Here is a 20,936-nt window from a genome sequence, read left to right on the forward strand (position 1 = left end):
CCACTGCAGATCTCTGGCAAGCTTCCTTACCGCGCTGTCTGCTCCTGCATCTTTTTGCCACTCTGCTGTCTGTTCTCTCTGCTGCAGCTGGAATGCTCTTTAGAAAATGTAAGTTGGGTCATTTCACTACTGTGATTAAAAACTTCTTGTGTGGCCGGAAGCCTATCTGCCCCCATAGCCTGAAAGTCTCCTCTTCATGGGCCCCTGCCTGTGTCAACTGTCAGAGTTCTTACCCTGTTCCAGCCCCATAGGCCTTTCTTTTCTTGCAGTGCCCCTGTGTTCTTTCCCACCCCAGGGCCTTTGCATGTGCTATTCCTGCTCCGTGGAATGCTTTCCCCCTGGCTCTTATGCTTGGTTCCTCTTTTATGCTTCAGCTCAAATGCAACCTCTTGAAAAAGATATGCCCTGACCACCAACCTGCCCCGTGAACCCCACTCCCACTGTCTACCCTGTCTGTGCTATAACCACTCTGTGTTACTCTCTTCCAAACCTTTGCCATTCTCAGAAGTTATATTGGTCATATGCTTGAGGTTCCATGAGACAGGGCCTTGTCTGTGTTGTTCATGTCCCATCGTTGGGGACCCTGGTCCAGGGCAGAGACCTGGCTGGCATAGGACTTTGGGCTGAGGCTGTAAGGGATCCCAGCAGGGACCCTCAAAAACATGAGCTTTGGAACTGGACTCCTTAGATTCCATTACTGGCTCTTCCACTCCTTTCTATGTGATGGTGGTGAGTTACTTAACCATTCTGGGCTCTGGTTTCCCCAGGCCCACCTCCTAGGGTTGTAGTGAAGAAAATGCAGGAATATACTTGCTATATAGCACAATGCCTGGCACAGAGGAGCCACCGGGAGCCTGGTCTCTGTGATGGGGTCCTGGATCCAGCACCTGAGTCTTAACAAGCCTCCTATGACTTCTCTGTGATTCTGGTGACTGGGTGGTTCCTGCTTTGCTTGACCCCTTCTCTGTCCCAACATGATTTACAAAGATGTCGTCAGGGCTGAGTGGTGGGTCAAGAAACAGCACCTGTCCTGGCTGAGGCGCTGGGGGAGGCATGGGAGCTGGTCTGGAGCCCCTTCCTTCTGCTTCCTGGAGGGAGCAGGGATGGTCACTTGCATGGGGTGAGGGGTGGGGGGAAGAGCATGTTTCCCTTCTGCTGCATTTAAGCCGAGAGTCAGCATTAAATTAAAGTGGAATCATTTATGTGCCAACTCTGGTCCCCACCAGCAGAGACTCTATGAGGCTGGAGAGGGAGACTCCGGTCCCTTCTGCTGATAATTTTACTTTGTAAGGGACAGTGGAGGTGTAGTCCAGGTGCCCTCACCCATGCAGAATCTTTACCTTGCACTCAGTGAATCATCTGTCGATTGGATTCTGGGTTCAGATCAGCCTGGAGAGCACAGAGGGAGGGTGGGGAGGGAATTTCTCATGGCCCTACTTTTCTTCCTGGGGACCCTGTAATGAGGCAACCGGCAGGCTGAATGCAATCCTGGAGTTAAAGATTCCTTTTTTGGGGTATGTGTGCTTCCGTATCACTCACCAGCGTCTCTATGTAGGGCCCACTTGCACTCTTCGGGGGAGAGACTGGCTGCTTTACAGTTCCCAGGGGTCTCTGGAGGGAACCTTGTGGAGGGAGTTGAAGGGTAATTAGAGAATTTTCCTAGTGACTGGGAAAAGGTGCTGTGAATGTTCATTGGCTCTGATAGGCTGGGCCTGTGTTTATGCACCCCTCGGAGCCAGTCACCTTGGCTTGAGAAATGGGCTGCAGTGATTGGCCCAGGGAGTTAGGTTGGTGGGCTGGTGCCCTAAATGAGAAGGAAGTGGGGTAGGTGGGGTGGGGTTGTTAGCAAGAGAGGAAAGGTAACAGGTAGCAAAAATGGTTGAAAGGCCCTTTGCCCCAGAATAGCTTTCCCTCTTCATGTCATTGCCTCAGTGACCCTGGCAGTTCCAGTGTTTGGTCCAATCGAAGACCTCTTGAGGGAGTGGTGACTTATCACCTAATTGTTTTTATCAGGGAAGGTTTCACAGTCTCTCAGATCATTTTATCTGGAACTCAGCTTCATTTTTAATTTTTCCTTTGGGGAAAACAAAACCCAGAGGGAGCGGGGATTTGCATGAGGCCACAGAGCAAATTGGCAATGAGTGCTGGCAGGGCAGATTGTCCCAGGTGAGCAGATGAAGTGGGATGCTGGGTGGAGGCCAGATGGGCCAGGGGAACAGGGCTTGGGAGAGGCTGAACAGTTGCAGGAGCACCTGGCATCCTCTATCCCTGTCTGCCATGTCCTGGCGGCAGGATTGGCAAGAGATGTTTTTTATAAACCGGGAGAGGCATCAGAGCTGGAGGTGTGCCAAAGTTCAGGCTTTGTCTGCCTTCGGTTGGCGGTTCCCAGGGTATGTGCTGGAGGGGAGGGTGGTGAGCGAGGGACGAGCTGAGACCCTGTGGCCTTTATCACAGTCTGCGCAGGTGCAGATGGGGGGGTTGACCTGGAACCCTCGTAGCCAGCAGTAATATTCTGCAGTGGGGCTTAGCACACCTATAAGCAGTAGTCCCTGGAGGAATGACTACCAGCCTGCTGGCCCTTGCCCCAAACGTTGGGGCACATCCTTCTTCAGTGAGGACAGTGTGGAGGTGTGTGGGGTAGGGGCCCCTGAGTGCATCCCTGACAGGTGCCCTGGGTGCCTACGTGGTCATTTCCATTTGGGTAAGAGGCATGGGGCAGAGTGGCAGGCTGGGAGCTGGTAGGGGGTACTGAATGAGGTGGTGCAGCAGGTCACTGCCAAGGTCCGTCTCGAGTTCTCAAATCCCTGGGGTTCTCTCCAGCCCTTGGCCAGGCTTTTGGCATCCAGAAGATAAGGTGGATCCAAGAGCGTGGGCCTTGGAGCCAGACAGTCTGGTTCAGATGCTATTGCTGCCATTTCCTAGTTGTGTGCTTTTGGGCAAGTGACTTAACCTCTCTGTGCCTTACTTTTTTCTCTGTAAAATGGAATTAATAAAAGTATCTCCTCTCTAGGGCTCTTAAAAAGTAGAGTTGGCATATGTAAAGCACTCAGGATAACAGCAAGTGTCACATGAGTGTTTGCTGTTGCTATTGCCTTAACCTTACGGACATGTGCTTATAGAAGGATTAGCCTGCCTCTGTTTCTCCTAAGTGGGATTGTACTGCACCCTCTTCCCTACGTCTTGCCATTCTCAGTGCATCGTTGTTGCTTTCTTTTCTAAAATCTTCCCAGCTCACCTGGGTAGCTCTCACTGGTCTGTCTGGAGGCCTGGGAAGCCTCCACCATGTGCATGTCCCAGCCATTCCTACGAGGGGCCATTTGGTTTTGTAAAACAACCAAAAAGCAGCCCATGTTTTTTTTGTTTTTTTTTTTCCCCACCTGAGGCTTTAGTTTGAAACATCTTATTTTGGAGAAATTGCCAGAACCGTGCAGGGGGCTGGCGTGAGCCCTCTCCCGAGCTCCGCTGATTGTTTGAGGTTTGTTTGTGAGGGGACCAGGCCAGTTTTTTTGGCAGGATGCCCCTCAATTTGGATCTGGCGGATTGTTTCCTCATGAGTGCACGTTTTCTTCCAACAGATTCCGACACAAAAGCCTCCTTGTATGAATCAGATGGGAGTAGGGCTCTTCTGGCTGAGTTGGGGTGGGTGTCTGACCCAACCCCCCGGCTTGGCAGCCCCACCTGCAGCAGGCCAGGACTCCAGGGAGAGTTTGAACACAAGCCCCCACTCCTCCACCCCCGAGACAGCAAGAGCCAGTGATGCCTTCTGGCCTTGCCCCTCTCAGTCGTCCCCCCTCCGCCAGCTTTCTGTTCTCACTCTGATTCCTGCCCCTTACGGGAAGCCCCCAGGCCCCAGGATCCTTCCAGCAGCCTTTTGCCCTCCCCGCCTTTGGATTAACCGTGGAAGCATGACCACCTGTGGGCTGCACCGGACACTCTCCTCTGCCTCTGGGCTGCAGAGCTGAGGGGGGCATCAGGGGGCCCTGGGACACTGGAGCGGGGGTGGGGGCGCCCCTCTGTTCTGCACCCCCCCAGCCCATCCCTCTGAGTCCTGTGGAAACCCTGTGCCCCATCAGCCTGGCCCCATCTGGCCTCTGGGCGGGTGCTGGAGGTCATGCTGGCCCTACTGGGCCCCGAGCCCGCTGCAGCCGGAATCCCTTGGCAGCTGCGGGAGACTCTGCATCCCCGGGACTTCCTTCGCCTGCCTGTTCCCAGGCTTCCTGGATTCCACCCACGGCGGCCTCTCGCTTCCTTGCTGCAACTCGGGAGTCTTTGATTTCTCTCTGGGGTGAAATAAAACGGGCTTCGAGGGAGGTGCCGGAGACACATGCAGTTAAGCAGAGACCTCACATCTGCGTGGTTGCCCCAAGACAGAAAAGCAGAACCCCGTGTACCCCCCAGAAGCCCCGCAGAGGAGCTGTTCCTGGCCTGTTTTGCTCCCTGTTGTGTTCTCCTGTCTGCATCTTGAGATTTGGTCTGAATGTCCGTTTTCCCAAAATTCATATATGGTAAACCTTACGCCCAGGTGATGGTATGAGGCCTTTGGGAAGTGATGGGGTCAGGAGGGTGGGGCCCTTATAAAAGCATTAGAGCCTTTTTATTTAGAGAGAAAGAGGGTAGAGGGATAAGCAGACTCCATACTGAGCAAAGAGCCCGACCCAGGGCTTGCTTGATCCAGTGACCTGAGCCAGCACCAAGAGTTGGAGGCTGAACCAACTGAGCCCCCCAGGCACCCCCATTAGTGCCCTTTTAAAAGAATCTCCAGGAGCCCCCTTGCTGCTTCTGCCAGGTGAGGGCACAGCAAAAAGCCTACGACTCAGAAGAGGGCTCTCACCCGACCATGCTGGCACCTTGACCTCAGACTCCCCGCCTCCAGAGTGTGAGAAACAAATGTCTGTTGTTTAGAAGCTGCCCTATTATGACATTTTGATCCAGCGGCCTGGGTGGCCTAAGACAGAAATTGGTACCCAGAAACTGGGGAAGGGGCCGTGGAACTGGGTAATGGGCAGAGGCTGGGAGAATTTGGGGCACAGGCTGGAGAGAGCCCACATTGCCACGAGCAGACCATTAAAATTAGCCCTGGTGAGGACTCGGAGAAAAGGGGAGCTGGCGAGAGCCCCCATCTTCTCAGAGAGCACCCTTCCTGATGGTCGTGGGCAGAGTATGGTCACCAGCGGACATGAGGACCTGCTTGGAAAGCAGAGTAGAGACCGTTGTTGAGAGAAGGGGGCAGAGAATGTGCTGGGTTGAGTGTGCGTCCTGGTATCTCGTGGAAGGAGCTTGCACTTGATGAAATTGGACACTGAGGCACAGTGTGGAAGGTGTGGCTTGCCTTCTGCGGGCGCTTGTAGTAAAATGTGAACAGAGGGGAGGCGACACATAGGTTGTTCATCAAAGGGGACCAGAACTGAGACATTTGGAAACTTCTCAGCCTGTCCATAGTGGAGACAATGAGAGAGCCTGTTCAGAAGAGAAGGCCAAGGGTGTGGCTAATGACCGTTTGATAAGGGGATCATTGTGGGTGTGAGGCAGACTTCATCACCCCAGCAGTGGGAAGACAGCCAGCGGGAACCGGAGGGGAAGGACAAGGACAGAGTGAGGGAAGGAAGCTGGAATTCTTAGATCTTTACGGGATGGACTGTGGGACCGTTCGGCCGCACCTGTGCTCTTCTTCAAGATGAGGGAAGGACCCCAGAAATGATTCAGAGGCCATCAGAGGAGGGGCATCACCTGGATTTCAACCAGCCAGGTGACTTCTGCCCCAGGGTGTAGAGGGGAGTGTAGGCGTGCTCTCCAGGCAGAGGGTGGTTGCCCAGTGGGGCTGCTGGATGGACTATGTTGGGGTGATGCCCAGCACCCCACGGACCCCAGGCAGGTGGAGCCAGCGCCGTGCAACTCCACCCACGACAGCTGCTGCATGGGCCGTGCCCAGCAAATTGCGGGACGGCTTGGCCACAGCCCCGGTGGACCCGGAAAAAAAGCAGGACATCAGCCTAGGGGCATTGTTTTCCAGCCTTGGGGTTTAGTGTTGCTTGCCCCGTTGGGTTTTGGGCTCCCCTTGGACCTGTTCTCCCATTTTTCTCCTTTTGGAATGAGACTGTCAAACCTGGATTGTGGTGTTCCAGAACCCTGCGTAGCATTTTTGATCTCACAGGCTCACACCTGACTTAGAGATTTAGAGATTGAGGTGAGGCTTTGGATTGACTTTGGAGTTGATGACTTGTGAGAAGGGCCTGGGTTTTTCGGAGCCAGGGTCAGATCACTATAGTCAACGTGTTTGTGTTCCCTTCATCTCACACACTGAACACCTGATGCTCTGGGCGATGGTATTAGGAGGTAGTTTGATCATGGGAGCAGAGAGCGAGAGCCGTTAGGTGCCACGGATGAGATCAGTGCCCTTATAAAAGAGACCCCAGGGAGTTTCCTGCCCCTTCCCCCATTCAAGACACGTTGAAAATCTGCAGCCAGAGGGACGGCTGTCCTCCGACCACGCTGGCACCCTCAGACTTCCAGGCTCCTTATTGTAAGAAATAAACATCTGGGCAGCCCCGGTGGCACAGCGGCTTAGTGCCACCTGCAGCCCAGGGCGTGATCCTGGAGACCCTGGATCGAGTCCCACGTCAGGCTCCCTGCATGGAGCCTGCTTCTCCCTCTGCCTGTGTCTCTGCCTCTCTCTCTCTCTCTGCATCTCTATGAATAAATAAATAAAAATCTTTAAAAAAAAAGAAAGAAATAAACATCTACTGAAATAAATAAGCCATCTCGTCTTATGGTATTTTGTTCTAACAGCTCAGCCCAGATGGTCTGAGACCCACATAGATACTTTTTGTATCTGTTTTTACTTCTCATTATGTTGGTGATATCTTGCCTTGTTGCTGCAAAAAGTCACACCTGATTTTCACGGTTGTACAATATACCGCGTGGCCATCTGGGTGTCTCCTGTTCATGGTGGCCGTGAGTCCCTGTGTGCTGGGTTGTGAGCACTCTTGGCCCTTGCCCCAGAGTGTCCTCACCCGTGTTCCCCAGGGGTCCACAGCAGGGGTAGGCCTGCCGGTCCTGGCATGTGCATCTTTAGCTCTGCTCTCACGTGCCCTTGGACATACCTGGAGTTGGGAGCCCTTGGGGAGGGCTCACCTGGGCTCACGGCTCGGGACTCTGAGTTGTGCTGTCCTGGAGTCGTGCTCTGGTCTTGAGGCCTGCCTGCATTGCTGCATGTGCACTCGGCTCAGTGCTTCCTGCTGCCCTTGGATTTCTTCATGTTTTGTTCTTTCCCTTCCTGCTGGTGCTGGTTTTGTGGGCTCTGGCCTCCATGAGCAGCAGACATCCCAGCCCCACACCTGTAGTTCTCGGGGACTTCCTCAGGATGCTGGCGGTGGATTGCTGGGTCGTAGAGTGCCAGAGAGCTGTCTTCATTCACCGTAGCTTCCAGAAGGGCAGTTGCTGTTCCTCCCACGTCCACGCCAGTGCCTGCTACATTCAGGCCTTCTTGAGCCTCTGTGGTTGCCATGGGTGTGGTTTTGATTTCCGTGTCGTAAGTTTCAGTCACCTTTCTTTTGTATGTCATTGGAGTTGCAGAATCCAAGGCTCAAAGTTTGAGGAGTCTGTTGGGGGTCACATAAAATGGACCCCAGGCCTTGGGTGTGGTTTAATTGGAAATCTCAGGCTCCTGGTGGCTGAGGCCAGCTAACTCCAGAGTGGCAGAGGTTGTGAGGTTCTCCAGAGAAAGCTCAGGGCACGAGGTTGGTGTGTGTCCAGGACCGGGAGAGAATGTGGCTGACCCCTCACCCCCTCTGTGCTGTTCAACACCAGCTTGGGTGTCCCCACCTGCTAATACTGGTATGTGACTGTGCATGTGTGTATTAATTTCCTAGGACCTCTGTGCTCACACGGCCATGTGCCTCTGTGTCCTCTCCTTGTCTTATAAGGCACTTGTCATTGGATTTAGGAAAAACTCATCTCCAGATCCTTAACTCGATTCCATCCGTAAAGATGCTATTTCCAAATAGGGTCACATTCTGAGGTCCCAGCTGGATGTGAATTCTGGGGGATGTTCTTCAACCCACCACAACATGTGTTTCTGATCCTCGGGCCTGCAGGTCCCTAGGTTCAAATTCAGCCCCCAGTTCTGGGGTTCTCTGGGAACTTGTTTTTTTTTTCCAACAGCTACTTGGGGCCTGTGCAGCAGGGCTGATTTTCTCAGCTCACATGGCCTCAGATGGCCCTCTTACTTGTCACGGCTGGACTGATGTGCTCTGCAGGCCAGTGCTTGCCCAGAAAGCCCCTGCTGACATCAGAAGTGAGATAAAGAAATAAAACAAGGGGTATGATTTTTAAAAATTGAAAGCATACAAAAAAACTAGTACAAGCTCAAAATAAGGTGCAATATGAAGAGCCACCGCTCCCTGCCCTGACAATGAGTATTTGCTCCAGTAGGTCCTTGGTAACTTGGTTTACTAGTTCCCTCCTAAAAGTCAGTGTTTGTGTCTTTTAGAGACTGGCACATCCTTCCTTCCCAGGCACACATGGTACATACTCGGCATGCCTTTCTCTGCCGTGGGTCTGGTACCTGGCGGTGGATCTTGGAGATCCTTGTTCTGGCATGTAGATCACCTCAGAGGGCCCTGGCTGGAGGCCCTCCCTCTTCCCTGTGGACTCTGTAAACAGAAGCTGCCGAAGCAGGGCTGTGGCTCCCTCATTCCCGCCAACACCTTGGGGAAGAGCTCGTTTCCCTGAGATCCATCTTACAAAAGCCTTCTTGCTTAGAAACATCTGTGTGTCTTCTGGAACTTTCTTGGGGGAGCATATTAGATTTCTAGGGCTGCCGTATCAAATGATCACACTTGGTAGTTTATTTTTTATTTTTATTTTAAAAGACTTATTTATTTATTTATCTATTTATTTATTTATGATAGAGAGAGAGAGAGAGAGAGAGAGAGGCAGAGACACAGGAGAAGGGAGAAGCAGGCTCCATGCCAGGATCCCGATGTGGGACTCGATCTTGGGACTCCAGGATTGCACCCTGGGCCAAAGGCAGGTGCTAAACCGCTGAGCCACCCAGGGATCCCCAGACTTGGTAGTTTAAAGCAATAAATACATCCTCTCTCAGCTCTGGAGGACAGACACCAGGATTCTAGACTTTTGGCCTGCCTCGCTCTTCTGGTGGCTCCAGGTGGCCCTTGGCTGGTGGCCACATCCCTCTAATCTTTGCCTCCCTTTTCACATGGCCCTTCTTGAATCTTGCCACTGGATTTGGGACCCACCATGTGATCCAGGATAATCTCATTTTGAGATACTTAGCTGAGTCTGCAAAGACCTTTCTTCCAAATAAGGTCAAATTAAGGGTCCAGGTAGACATGTCTTTTGAGGGGCCAGCATTCCTCTCCCTACAGGAAGGATGATACTAACAACAGCAGCTAGCATTGATTGAATGCTTGCTGTATGCCAGGCACCAAGCTGCACGTAGAACAGCTTATTATATCCTCATAATGCCTCCGTGGTGTGATTATGTGTGTATTCCCAGTGGAGTCACAGAGGCTCAGAGAGGTTGAGATACTGCCAGAGATCACACAGCTGCTGGTGGAAGTGGAGCCTGGATCAGCCCCTGTGCCCTCTGCTTTGGTTCCCAGGGTTGTAGCTCAGACCTGATTGGGGAGGTGTTTTGTGTGACCACACACTCCCAATTAGAAAATTTTATATAAGTAAATTGGTACCCAGCATTTAAAGATAGGCAGATTTATATGGAGATCTAGATTTGTAGCTGTTCATGAGAGTTAGCTGGGATCTGTTCTTTGGTTGGTTGAGGTCTGCTCGTTTCAGCAGGACGATGCTCTCCAGCTGTGTGGCTGTGGGCAAGTGACGCTTCTCCGGACGTCGGCTTCCTCATCTGTAAAACGGGGATAGTCATAGCCCTGGCCACACAGATGTTGTTGCGAGGGATAGATCAGTTTAGTAAATGGGACGTGATGGGCCCGGTGTATATTCAGCTGTGCGGTGGCTGCATCGGGCTGGCATTGTCAACACCAATTCCTAGGCTCTTTCTGGAGTAAATTCAGAATTTGTTCCTGGAGGCTGTCCAGCGGTCCTGGGTGATGGAAGAGATCCCAGAGGAAATCTGGGCCATCGGGAGCTCCTGAGCCCTTAAGCCCACCGCAAGCATCCTGCCTCAATTTCCCCATCTGTAAGGTGGGGGTGCTGTGAGGATCCATACAGCCGAGGACTGGGTGAACACAGTGCTTTGGGCACTACCCGTTCCTGATAAGAGCTGGGGGTGGTGATGGTGGGGGTGGTGAGGCACTGTGTGTTCAAAGGACATGGAACAGGACAGTGGCAGACCATTGAGGCTCGGGTAGGTGGCAGCAAGGGCCTGGAGGCGGGAAGGCTGTCCTTGGCAGGCAGCCTGGCCCTCACCATCTTCTCCCATAAGACGCAAGGACTGACGTCTCTGACCTCCCCTTGTGGCCAGGGAGCAGTGAGTGTGGTGGACGGTCAGCGGTCATGGCCACCTGTGTCCTTGGTGGGGGAGGAAGGAAGGCTGGGGCTGGACAGAGTCCAGCTGAGGTTTGAGATATCCTTCAACCCTGGGGGGCAGTGTTGGGAAGGGCTTCTTGAACCCTCTTGGTGGTTTTGGATGGCCTTGCATTTCTGCAACATCTCTGACTTTTTGAGAGCTCTCGCACCTATAGTCTGGTTGACCCACCGCGGTAGAGGCTGGGAAGGCTCCAGGGGGCCCCCTCCTCCCGCCAGGAGCACGCTTTGCATTCATCACCCTCTGCCTCAGCTGATTTCGGTCCCTGTGGATGGATGGGTCAGGTCGGTTTGTGAAGCAGGGAGTGGAACAGACAGGAAGGGGCAGGAGGGGGCCGAGTGATTAGGAAGGCTGCTCATTCCTTCGGCACGTGTTTGCTGAGCACGTACTGTGTGCTGGGCACAGGGCAGTGTAGGAGTGCCTTTGTGGGCAGAGCTGACCGGGCCCCCCTCTCAGCTACTGACATGGTAGCTGCAGGGAGGCCCGTGCACAGGCAGATAGAGAGGCTCACAAATGGTGTCTGAAGGGAGCAGGGCAGGTGAGCTGACCTTAGGGACTGGTGGGGTGGCTGGGTGGGCCTTTCTGAGGAGGGGTCAGGCATGGGAGTGGCTTCCTGGGTGCAGCATGAGCAAAGGCCCAGAGATGGGCAGGTGGTTACTTTAGTGTCTGAAGAGGAAATAGCCAGTGGGGCTGAGGATGGGGAGAGGCAGGCTGGGGCCTTGTAGGACATGGTGAGGAGGTTTCGATTTGATTCTAGTTTGTCGGGACACCTTCGGAAGACAGGAACAGATTTGAGATTTCTTTTGTAGGGAGAGCCACCGAGTTGTGCCAATGGACTGTTCTTGGGGTGTGAGGGATGGAGGTCGAGGACAGCTCGTAGACTTCTGTTTGAGGGGCTGTGGGATCTCTTCCAGGACAAAAATACCAGATAGGAGGACAATCAAGAGCAGACAGTGTGGCCTTAAATCTGGCCTTAATTTACTGGTAGGACCACTGAGCAACAAAAAACAAACAAAACAGACCAAGGACTTTAATAGAGATTTCTCTGGAAGAGATGCACAAATGACCAAAAGCATCTGAAAAGATGTTCATCACCATCGTCAGGAAAGTGCCAGCGGAAACCCCAGAGATCCCCCTCATACCCATCAGGATGGCGACCACAAAAAACCAGAAGCTCACCCATGTTGGCGAGGGTGTGGAGAAGTCGGAGCCCTGGTGCACTGCCGGTGGGGAGGTGGAATGGTGTGGCTCCTGTGGAAACGGGTGCGAGGTTCCTGGAAAAATCAGACATGGAATTGGCATATGACAGCAGTTCTGCTTCCAGACATCTCCCCCAAAGAACCGAGAGCAGACAAGCAGATATCTGCACACCCTTGTTCAGAACCACATGATTCACAACAGCCAAAAAGTGGAAGCAACTCAGGTGTCCACAGACCAGTGAGCGGACAAAGTGAGCTCCGTCCATATGCTGGCATGTGATGCAGCCATGGGAACCCGCGGCCCTGACACCTGCTATTCCGTGGACGAGATCTGAGGACACAGCGCTGAGTGTGAGAGCAGCCGGCCGCGACAGGACATGTCCCCCATGAGTCCACCTATGAGGCACCCAGAGGAGTCAGGGCCCTAGGGACAGGACCTAGGAGGGGGTGCCAGGGGCTGGGGCCTTGGTGCTCCCTGGGGACAGAGTTTCCTTTTTTTTTTTTTTTTTTTTTTAAAACCTTTCCTTTTGTTTGTTTTTTTTTAAGATTTTATTTATTTATGATAGTCACACAGAGAGAGAGAGAGAGGCAGAGACACAGGCAGAGGGAGAAGCAGGCTCCATGCAGGGAGCCCGATGTGGGATTCGATCCCGGGTCTCCAGGATCGCGCCCTGGGCCAAAGGCAGGCGCCAAACCGCTGCGCCACCCAGGGATCCCGGGACAGAGTTTCCTTTTGGGCCGATGAAAAAGTTCTGGGGACAGATGATGGGCCTGGTCGCACAACAAGGTCAGTGGGCTTGATGTCACTGAAATGTACACACCTAAAAATGGTGAAGTTGAGAAGTTTTACGCAATTAAAAAAAAATCGTGGTGGGTGAGACCGGAGGGGGAGTCGGGTTCACAGCTGTGGCCAGATCGCCCAGCCCACTGGCCATGGTCAGATTACAACATGCTGAGCTCTTGCAAAAGACTAAGGCTTTGAAGGAGGCAGCGGGGAGCTTCTGATTCCTCCAGTCTCAAACCTCTGTTGCCCCATTTTATGAGACCTTGGCAAGCTCCACACTGCGTTCTTGAACTGGAGCCAAGGCGAGCGAAGCAAGCTCATTTAGTAATAATTCTGGTGGCACGTTGAAGCCTGAGTGCCTTCTTCAGGGCGGGTCCCGGGTCACTTTGGTCGCTCTGTGGTGCTGCCTGGAAGGGAGGCGAAGACTCCCTGTGGCCGAGTGGCGGCCAAGGTGGAGACGACAGGGGCCAGCGAACTTTGGGAAGGACTAAATAGTAAATATTTTTTGCTCTGCAGGCCGAACAGGTTCTGTGTCACCCACGCTCACCTGTACCCCTGGACTGCAGGATATGCTACAGGTGATGCACCCCTGAGTGGGTGATGCTGTGTGCACTACAGCTTTATTTATGGGCACTGAGATGTGAATTTTAAAAAATATATATATATTTGGGGGAATCCCTGAGTGGCTCAGCAGTTTCGCGCCTGCCTTTGGCCCGGGGCGCGATCCTGGAGTCCCGGGATCGAGTCCCGCGTTGGGCTCCTGGCGTGGAGCCTGCTTCTCCCTCTGCCTGTCTCTCTCTCTCTCTCTCTCTGTCTATCATAAATAAAAACAAATCTTAAAAAAAAAAAAAAAAAAAAAATATATATATATATATATATATATTTGATTTATTTATTTGACAGAGAGAGAGAGTACAAGTAGGGGGAGCAGCAGAGGGAGAGGGAGGCAGATTCCTCCACTGAGCAGGGAGCCTGATGTGGGACTCGATCCCAGGAGCCAGAGATCATGACCTGAGCCGAAGGCAAATACTCAACTGACTGAACCATGCCGGCGCCCCCCTGAAATGCAAATTTTATGTAACTTTCACACGTCATGAAACAGTGTTCTTTCTGTACTTTTTTTCAAACATTAAGAAATGTAAAACCAGGAGTGCCCGTGTGGCTCAGTCAGTTGGGTGTCTGATGTTGGCTTGGGTCTTGATCTCAGGGTCCTGGGATCAAGCCCTCCCCACGTTGGGCTCCCTGCTTGGCGGCGAGCCTGCTGCTCCCCCTCCTTCTACCTCTCCCCCGCCTTGTGCATGCTCTCTCTCAAATAAATAAATAAAAATTCAGAAAAAAAATTAAAAAGAGAAGTCGACAGACCTATTGTGAGCCTCTGGGATGAGTGGAAGCGGGCGTCAGGACAGACTTGTCCTGTGGGCTGCAGTTTGCTGGACCCTGTCTTTGTTGCAAACACCCTGCTTTGTTATTGGAATGACGTTAAGGAATTAAAGGCCCTCTTCTCCTCTGCTTGACTCCTACGTGGAGAAGGGGTTCCCGAGGGTGATCTGTGCCTGCCGGAGAGAGCAAGGATGGGTGGACTACTGGATTTCATCACGGTGGCATATTTAGGGGGTCTGGAGGAGGCCCTGATTTGAGGGGTGGAGGGTGGGATTGGGCTTGATCCCCCCAGGGACGGGGCTGAGGACAGTGTGTGCCTCCCAGTGGTCCTCTGTTCATCAGTGATCCTTCCTCTTCCACACCTGCAGGGAGCCGTCCTGAGGCAGAAGTGGTTAGAGTGCAGGATTTGGGGCAGACTGGAGGTCACAACCCTCCAGTGCAAGTGAGTGGTTTATTTATTCATTTTTATTTATCAATACTATCATTTTTAAGATTTTATTTATTTGTGAGAGACACAGAGAGCGGCAGAGACCCTGGCAGAGGGGCAGGCAGGCTCCCGCGGGGTTGCCGGGATGCGGGGTATGTACGTGTTCTGCTGTAGCAGGTACTGCCCGACAGTATTCCAAGGTGGTTGGACCAGTTGGTTCTCCTGCCTGTGATCTGTGGGAGCCCTGGTGCGTGCTAGCGCACGTCCGTGAACACGTTGGGTGCCCCTGCGCTCCTCCGATTGAGTATCTGAGTCATTTCTGAACGCCAGATCTCCTCTCTCACTTCGTGCTCAGCTCCTGTTTCCTTGACGTGCCCCGTAACCCTGAGCACCGGTGGGGAGCACACGAGATGCTCAGGCAGGGTTGGAAGGAGTGAATGAGTGAGTGAAAGCTGTATTCCCCTCCTGCGTTGCTGGATGCAGGGACGGCGTGCAGGCTCAGGCCCCTGTGAGGGCGGCAGGCGGCAGAGCGCTGGGACGGCCTGGTGTCAGGGGCCTGGGAGCCGAGGGCCTTGTGACAGCCGGAGACGCACCTGCCAGCCAGCTCAGTTCCAGCAGGCTGCGGCCATGAGGGGACACACATCTCCCCGGTTTTCAAAAGTTGTCGGAAATCCGACATTTATCTTACCATTTAAAAAGTATTGTCAACAGATTCAGATGTTTTGAAATACCACGCGATCCAGAACTCATCCCCTGGCTGAATCTGGGTCCCCCTGGGGAACCTGCTGGCTTTTTGAGGGCTTTGACGGGACCCTCCTGGTTCTGATGCCATATCCCAGGACAGGGGAGGCTGGCTTCTGGGGGCTCCTCCCCACTGGTGTTCCTGGGTGGGGGTGTAGCTGGCTGGGTTCTTTGTGGAGTACGCCTCAGTGGATGATCTGCCACTGTCACGTCACTGTCCAGCAAGGCTGCCCTGTGGTCACTGAAGTCAGGAAGAGGCAGTGGCGGGCCTGTGGCAGGTCGGTCTGCAGCTGGAAGGTGTTTGAGGTCCAGAGTCATTTGTGAAAGCAGAGGCCTCCCCCCCAGCCCCTGCACAAGTTGGAAGAAGCCACCCAGAGTGTGTCCAGTCCTGGGTTCTCTTTTTCTTTTTTTAAGATTTTATTTATTTATTCATGAGAGACACAGAGAGAGGCAGAGACACAGGTGGAGGGAGAAGCAGGCTTCTTGCGGGGAGCCCAATGTGGGACTCGATCCCAGGACTTCGGGATCATGACCTGAGCCAAAGGCAGATGCTCAACCACTGAGGCCCCCAGGTGTCCCTGAAATAACTTTCTTTTTAGAACAGTTTTAGACATACAGAAAAATTGGGGAGAGAATACAGAGCTCCCACATTCCACACGCCCCATTTCCGTTGCTAACACCTTTCATCAGAGTGACCGGCTCGTCCCAGTAAGTGGACTGACGATGATGTGTTGACTGGGGTCCACACTCTGGCTTGCCTGGGTTTTTAGTTAATACCCTTTCTCCGCGCCAGGATTCTACGTGGGAGCCCTCGTCACCTCCGGTCACAGTGTCTCCCCAGGCTCCTCTAGGCTATGACGGCTTCTCAGATTCTCCTTGTTTCTGGTGACCTGGATATGGAAAGCTCAGGGATTTTGTAGGATATCCCTCTATTGGGATTCGTATGATGTTTTTCTCGGGATTAGACCAGAATTCTGGGTTTTTGGGAGGAAGACACAGAGGCAACATGTGCTTCTCACCACTTTGTGTCAGCCTGATGTCACAGTTGGGGTAGGTCCCGTTTCTAGTCCCTGTGGCACAGATGAGAAAGTGAGGAGCAGGCAGGGAGGCAGCTGTGGCCATCGGGCTGGGGCCCCTTTGCTTGTAGGGACGGCCCTCTGCCTCTCCTCTCTGTCCTGGTCCCTTGCAGCCTCCTCGCTGGTCTCCCAGAATCGGATTTGTTGGGACACCAGCACCCTTGCTGGGCCTCCGTGGGCTTAGGCTGTGCTTACCTTCTGAGAAGCGCTCACCTCCACCTTGAACATTTTTTGCTTTAATTTTTCTCTTTTTAAAAATCAGAATTTAGGGTCACCTGGGGGGCTCAGTTGGTGAAGCGCCTGCCTTTAGCTCAGGTCATGATCTCGGGGTCCTGGGATTGAGCCCTGAGACATGCTCCCTGCTCAGTGGGGAGCCTGCTTCTCCCTCTCCCTCTGCCCCTCCCCCTGCTTGTGCACACCCTCCTGTCTCTCTCCCTCTCTCTCTCTCTCTGTCTCATAGATAAATAAAATCTTTTTTTTTTTTAATTAGAATTTAACACCCATACAGGGGAGTACACAGTGTCAGCTGTAGCAGTGGATGAATTTTTATGTAGGTTTACATGCTTGTCATGCTCGTCTGGATCACCTGCCGAAGGCTGTCCTTCTCCTTCCCTGTCAGTGTTTGCCTTGGGGTACAGCTGCCCCCACCTCTGTCACCAGACTTCAGCTTTGCCCACTCGTGGGATCGTTGCTGGAACGGACTCCTCCAGCACGTTTTCCTGTGTTGAGCTTCTGTTGGTTGACATGGTGCTTGGTTCCTGTGTGTCATTGTGGGCATCCAGCGTCCACTCCTTTTCTCTGTTGGGTGGCATCGCATTGTCTGAACATGCCACCACTTGTCATCCTTCCCCTTGCTTGTGGACATTTGTGTTTCCAGGTTGGGGCTGTTATGAGTGAAGCTGCTGTTGACATTTGTGTGTGCATGGATATGTGTTTTCATTTCTCTGAGGAAAACCCTAGGAGTGGGATTGCTCTCTCATGGGGCAAAAGCCTGTTCTACTTTAGCAGATAATGCCAAACGTTTTCCAATGATGCACCTCTTACTCTTGCACCAGCAGTGTGAGCATTCTGGTTGCTCCATTCTGGGCCACCATTTGTTGTCATTTGTGTGTGTGTGTGTGTGTGTGTGTGTGTGTGTGTGTGTGTGTGTGTTAGCTATTCCAATATAGGCTGGAGAATCTCACTGTGAGTTTCATGGACACGTCGACAACGACTAGACCGCCTAGGAGCAGTGGGGTGGCTCCAAGAGGTTGTGGGGATCTAGTCTCCTATCTTTCTGTTCCACTATCCTTTGTTTGTAGCTTCTGTTCTCAAGGTTGCCTCATGATCTAAGGTGGCTGCTGTAGCTCCATCCATCATGACTGCAGTCCAGGCAGCAGGAAGGGGAACTCGTCAACAAATACATAGGCATTTGTGATGTTGATAATGCCGGGAAGACAAAATAGGGTGGTGGATAGAATGTGACTATGGAAAGGCCATTTTAGAAAGGATGTTTTTTTTCCTTTTCATTCGCCACAACAATCCCCATACTTAGAGCCTGATATGTAGTGGGAACTCAGTAAATGTTGTTGAGGGGAATGAAGAGTGTTCAGCGAAGTTCTCATTGAGAAGGTGACTTTAGATGTAAGGGTAAGGGGGTCACCAATGAAGACATGGGAGGGAAGATTGCCCCGGGCGAGCAAGCAGTCAGTGCAAAGGTCCTATGGCAGAAGCTTGCCTGATGGGCTCAGGAGCAGTGAGGTAGTTGATTGGGAGGACTGATTGCAGTGGTTATAGGGAGCCAGGTCACTCAAGACCTCATATCAGGTCACTATCAGGGATTTGAATTTTATTCTGAGGTAAAGAGGGAGCCATGGGAGGTGTTTGAGCAGGGGAATGACATGAGCTGACTTGTCTTTTAGAAGCATAACTCTGATCCTGGATGTAGAGCAGACCAGGAGCAAGAGCAGAAGCAGGAAAACCACTGTCAAAGTTAGCGCATCAGTCCAAGCAAGCAGGGCTGGGTGCGACGTGGTGTTGGAGAGAAGTGGATGGACTTCAGCATGTCTTGGAGAGAGCACAGCCAAGACATGCTGATGGAAAGGTGTTGGGTGGAAGGGAAGTTGAGGAGTCCGGGATGGCTCGATTTCCTAGCGGAAGAAACTCACCCCGTGGTCTTTGCAAACTGCTTGGGTTTCCTATAAACACTTTTTCTTTTAATTGTCTTTAAAAATCAGAAGAGAGGGATGCCTGGGTGGCTCAGCGGTTGAGGGCCACCTTCTACCCAGGGTGTGATCCCGGAGTCCTGGGATCGACTCCCACGTCGGGCTCCCTGCAGGGAGCCTGCTTCTCCCTCTGCCTGTGCCTCTGCCTCTCTCTCTCTCTCTGTGTCTCTCATGAAAAAATAAATAAAATCTTAAAAAGAAACAAAACTAGAAGAGAGGGGAACAGTAGGCAAGGGTGCGGTGTTCCCAGGCCTCAGACTGACTCAGCACATGCTCTGGTCTTCCCTGAGCTGGCGGCAGCACGCAGGGCGCGCCTCCCAGCCCCGGGATGCAGGAGGCGGTAAGCGCGACGTGCTGGCCCATCTGGAGCGGGCAGGGCCGGCCGGCTCAGAACTGGGCCAGGCCTGCCTCTTGGCCCCTTGGCTCACCTGCTCCCAAGTGTGTTTCTCTGGAGCCTGTTCCATCTTATCGCTGGGGGAGGGATTAGGTTTTGCAATTCAATGGCCGGGTCAAGTTAATGATTGTTTCCTGGGGCTGCCCTGAGCTGGGTGGGAGAGGCGGTAAGGATGCGGCCAGTGTGGGTACAGAACCCATGGGTCGGTCTCCCCCTGCCCGTGACCTCGGGGAGACACTTGGCCTTCAAGCCTCCACGGCTGTATCTGTTAAATGAGCCTTAGAGAATCCAGTGAGGTGAGGCAGGCACAAGTTACCGAATGCTGCTCTACAGATGGGTGATACGGCTCCCGGCTCCCCGTGTGTCCCCCAGCTCAGGGGCAGAGGCCCCATCTCGTGCATCCTCGTGTCCTCAGATTCCCGGTATAGCATCTAGCACGGGGTGGGTGATTGTGCGCAGGGTGATTAGCAGACCAGCCAGACTTGTTTCAGCGCGTTCCCGAAGATGTCTCAGGGGAGGTGGCACCTGATGAGTGGGGCTATGGTTTGGGTGCCCTGGGATCCCGGGCACAGGGGCGAGTGCTGTGGGAGTGGGGCTGAGCTGCCTTTCCAGAGTGGACTGGTGTGGGGAGAACGAGGTGAGGCCTTGAATACCGAGCACAGGGATTCATACTTGAAGCTGCCTCACATTGAGCACCTACTGCATGCACTTTTGGCTTCCCGGTGCTAAATCTCATCCACAGCTCTGCCAAGTAGGGGCGGTTACTATTCCCGTGCTGCAGACGAGAAAGCTGAGGCGCTAAGACACTGCTGGAGGCCTCAGAGCCAGGAAAGCGGAGGTGGGGCCCTGTCGGGTGTGTCCACACCTGTGCCACCTTTAGGGAGATAGTACAAACCACGAATGCTAGGGCTTTGTGTGATTTGGAATTTTGTTTTTTAAGATTTTATTTATTTATTCATGAGAGACACAGAGGCAGAGGGAGAAGCAAGCTCCTCACAGGGAGCCCAATGTGGGACTCAGTCCCAGGATCTCGGGATCACAACCTGAGCCAAAGGCAGACGCTCAACTGCTGAGCCACCCAGGCATCCCTGATTTGGAATTTTCTAGGAGCTACATGAGAAAAGGAGTAAGATGGGGGAATCCCTGGGTGGCTCAGCGGTTTGGCGCCTGCCTTTGGCCCAGGGTGTGATCGTGGAGTCCCGGGATTGAGTCCCGCGTTGGGCTCCTGGCATGGAGCCTGCTTCTCCCTCTGCCTGTGTCTCTGCCTCTCTCTTGCTCTCTCTCTATATCTATCATGAATAAATAAATAAAATCTTTAAAGAAAAAAAAAAAAAGAAAAGGAGTAAGAAACAGGTGAAATTAGTGTTATTTACCCAGTGCATCCAAAATATCAGCTCACCGTGTGATCAATATAAAAACAATTATTAAAAAAAATAAAAAATAAAATAAAAATAAAAACAATTATTGATGAGATAAATGTATATTCTTTGGCTTTCTTTTTTTAAAGATTTTACTTATTTACTTATGTATTTTTTAAGATTTGCTTATTTATTTGAGAGAAAGCATACAAGCAAGGACACAGGGAGAGGGAGAAGCAGACTCCCCACTGAGCAGGGAGCCTGACACGGGACTAGATCCCAGGACCCTGAGATCATGACCTGAGCTGAAGGCAGACGCTTCAGTGACTGAGCCACCCAAGCACTGCGGCTTTTTTTTCTTTTTCTTTTTGGACAAAGCCGGCCTGTAACTTATACCAGGCCCATCCCTGCTAGACTCGACACCTTGGAGCACTCGGTAGCAACACCTGGCAGGTGGCTGCTGCCTGGGCGGGCAGGTCTATACCATCGTGGCCCAGCCCTGCAGCTGCACCACCGACCCCTCCTGTGGACAGGGAGTTTCTGGGTAACCAAGGGTGTGCACCTTGGAAATTTCTACACTGGGCTTCTTTAAACAAAGAAAAGCCCACATGTGTGTTGATTAAATGAAAAATAAAGGGCGCATGGGGAAGCAGGGAATCTGCTTCTCTCTCTCCCTCCTGGTCATGCTCTCTCTCTCAAATAAATTAATAAAATCTTAAAAAACATTTTTTTTCTTAGTACGTCAGTTGCTTCTGGAGGCTGCAACTTCTTCAGCCTCGGTTGCAATGCTCCTCCTCAGAGAGGCCTTCCTGGATTGCCTTTTTTGACAGGTCGGCCCTCTTACTCTCCCT

At 52.6% G+C, this 20,936-nt stretch overlaps 1 protein-coding gene across 10 annotated transcripts in view; it reads left to right on the forward strand.

Annotated features, from left to right (window-relative positions):
- SCARB1 (scavenger receptor class B member 1) overlaps window positions 1–20,936 on the forward strand; it is an 86,554-nt gene that overhangs the window by 23,540 nt on the left and 42,078 nt on the right. For 2 of the 10 annotated variants that reach the window (XM_038574750.1, XM_038574751.1), the window contains exons 1-3: window positions 10,610–10,806; window positions 13,022–13,083; window positions 14,254–14,327. The exons of 3 other annotated variants lie outside the window; for them this stretch is intronic. In XM_038574750.1, the coding sequence (XP_038430678.1) occupies window positions 10,625–10,806; window positions 13,022–13,083; window positions 14,254–14,327 (318 nt within the window). In that variant the 5' untranslated portion in view covers window positions 10,610–10,624. Of the gene's footprint in view, window positions 1–5,679; window positions 5,747–10,609; window positions 10,807–12,470; window positions 12,509–13,021; window positions 13,084–14,253; window positions 14,328–20,936 lie in introns of those variants that run through there. 5 more of the 10 variants (XM_038574754.1, XM_038574759.1, XM_038574757.1 and 2 more) reach the window with 5 other exon arrangements.

Source organism: Canis lupus, chromosome 26 (genome assembly GCF_011100685.1).
Source record: "Canis lupus familiaris isolate Mischka breed German Shepherd chromosome 26, alternate assembly UU_Cfam_GSD_1.0, whole genome shotgun sequence".
In the NCBI taxonomy this organism is placed as follows: domain Eukaryota; kingdom Metazoa; phylum Chordata; class Mammalia; order Carnivora; family Canidae; genus Canis; species Canis lupus.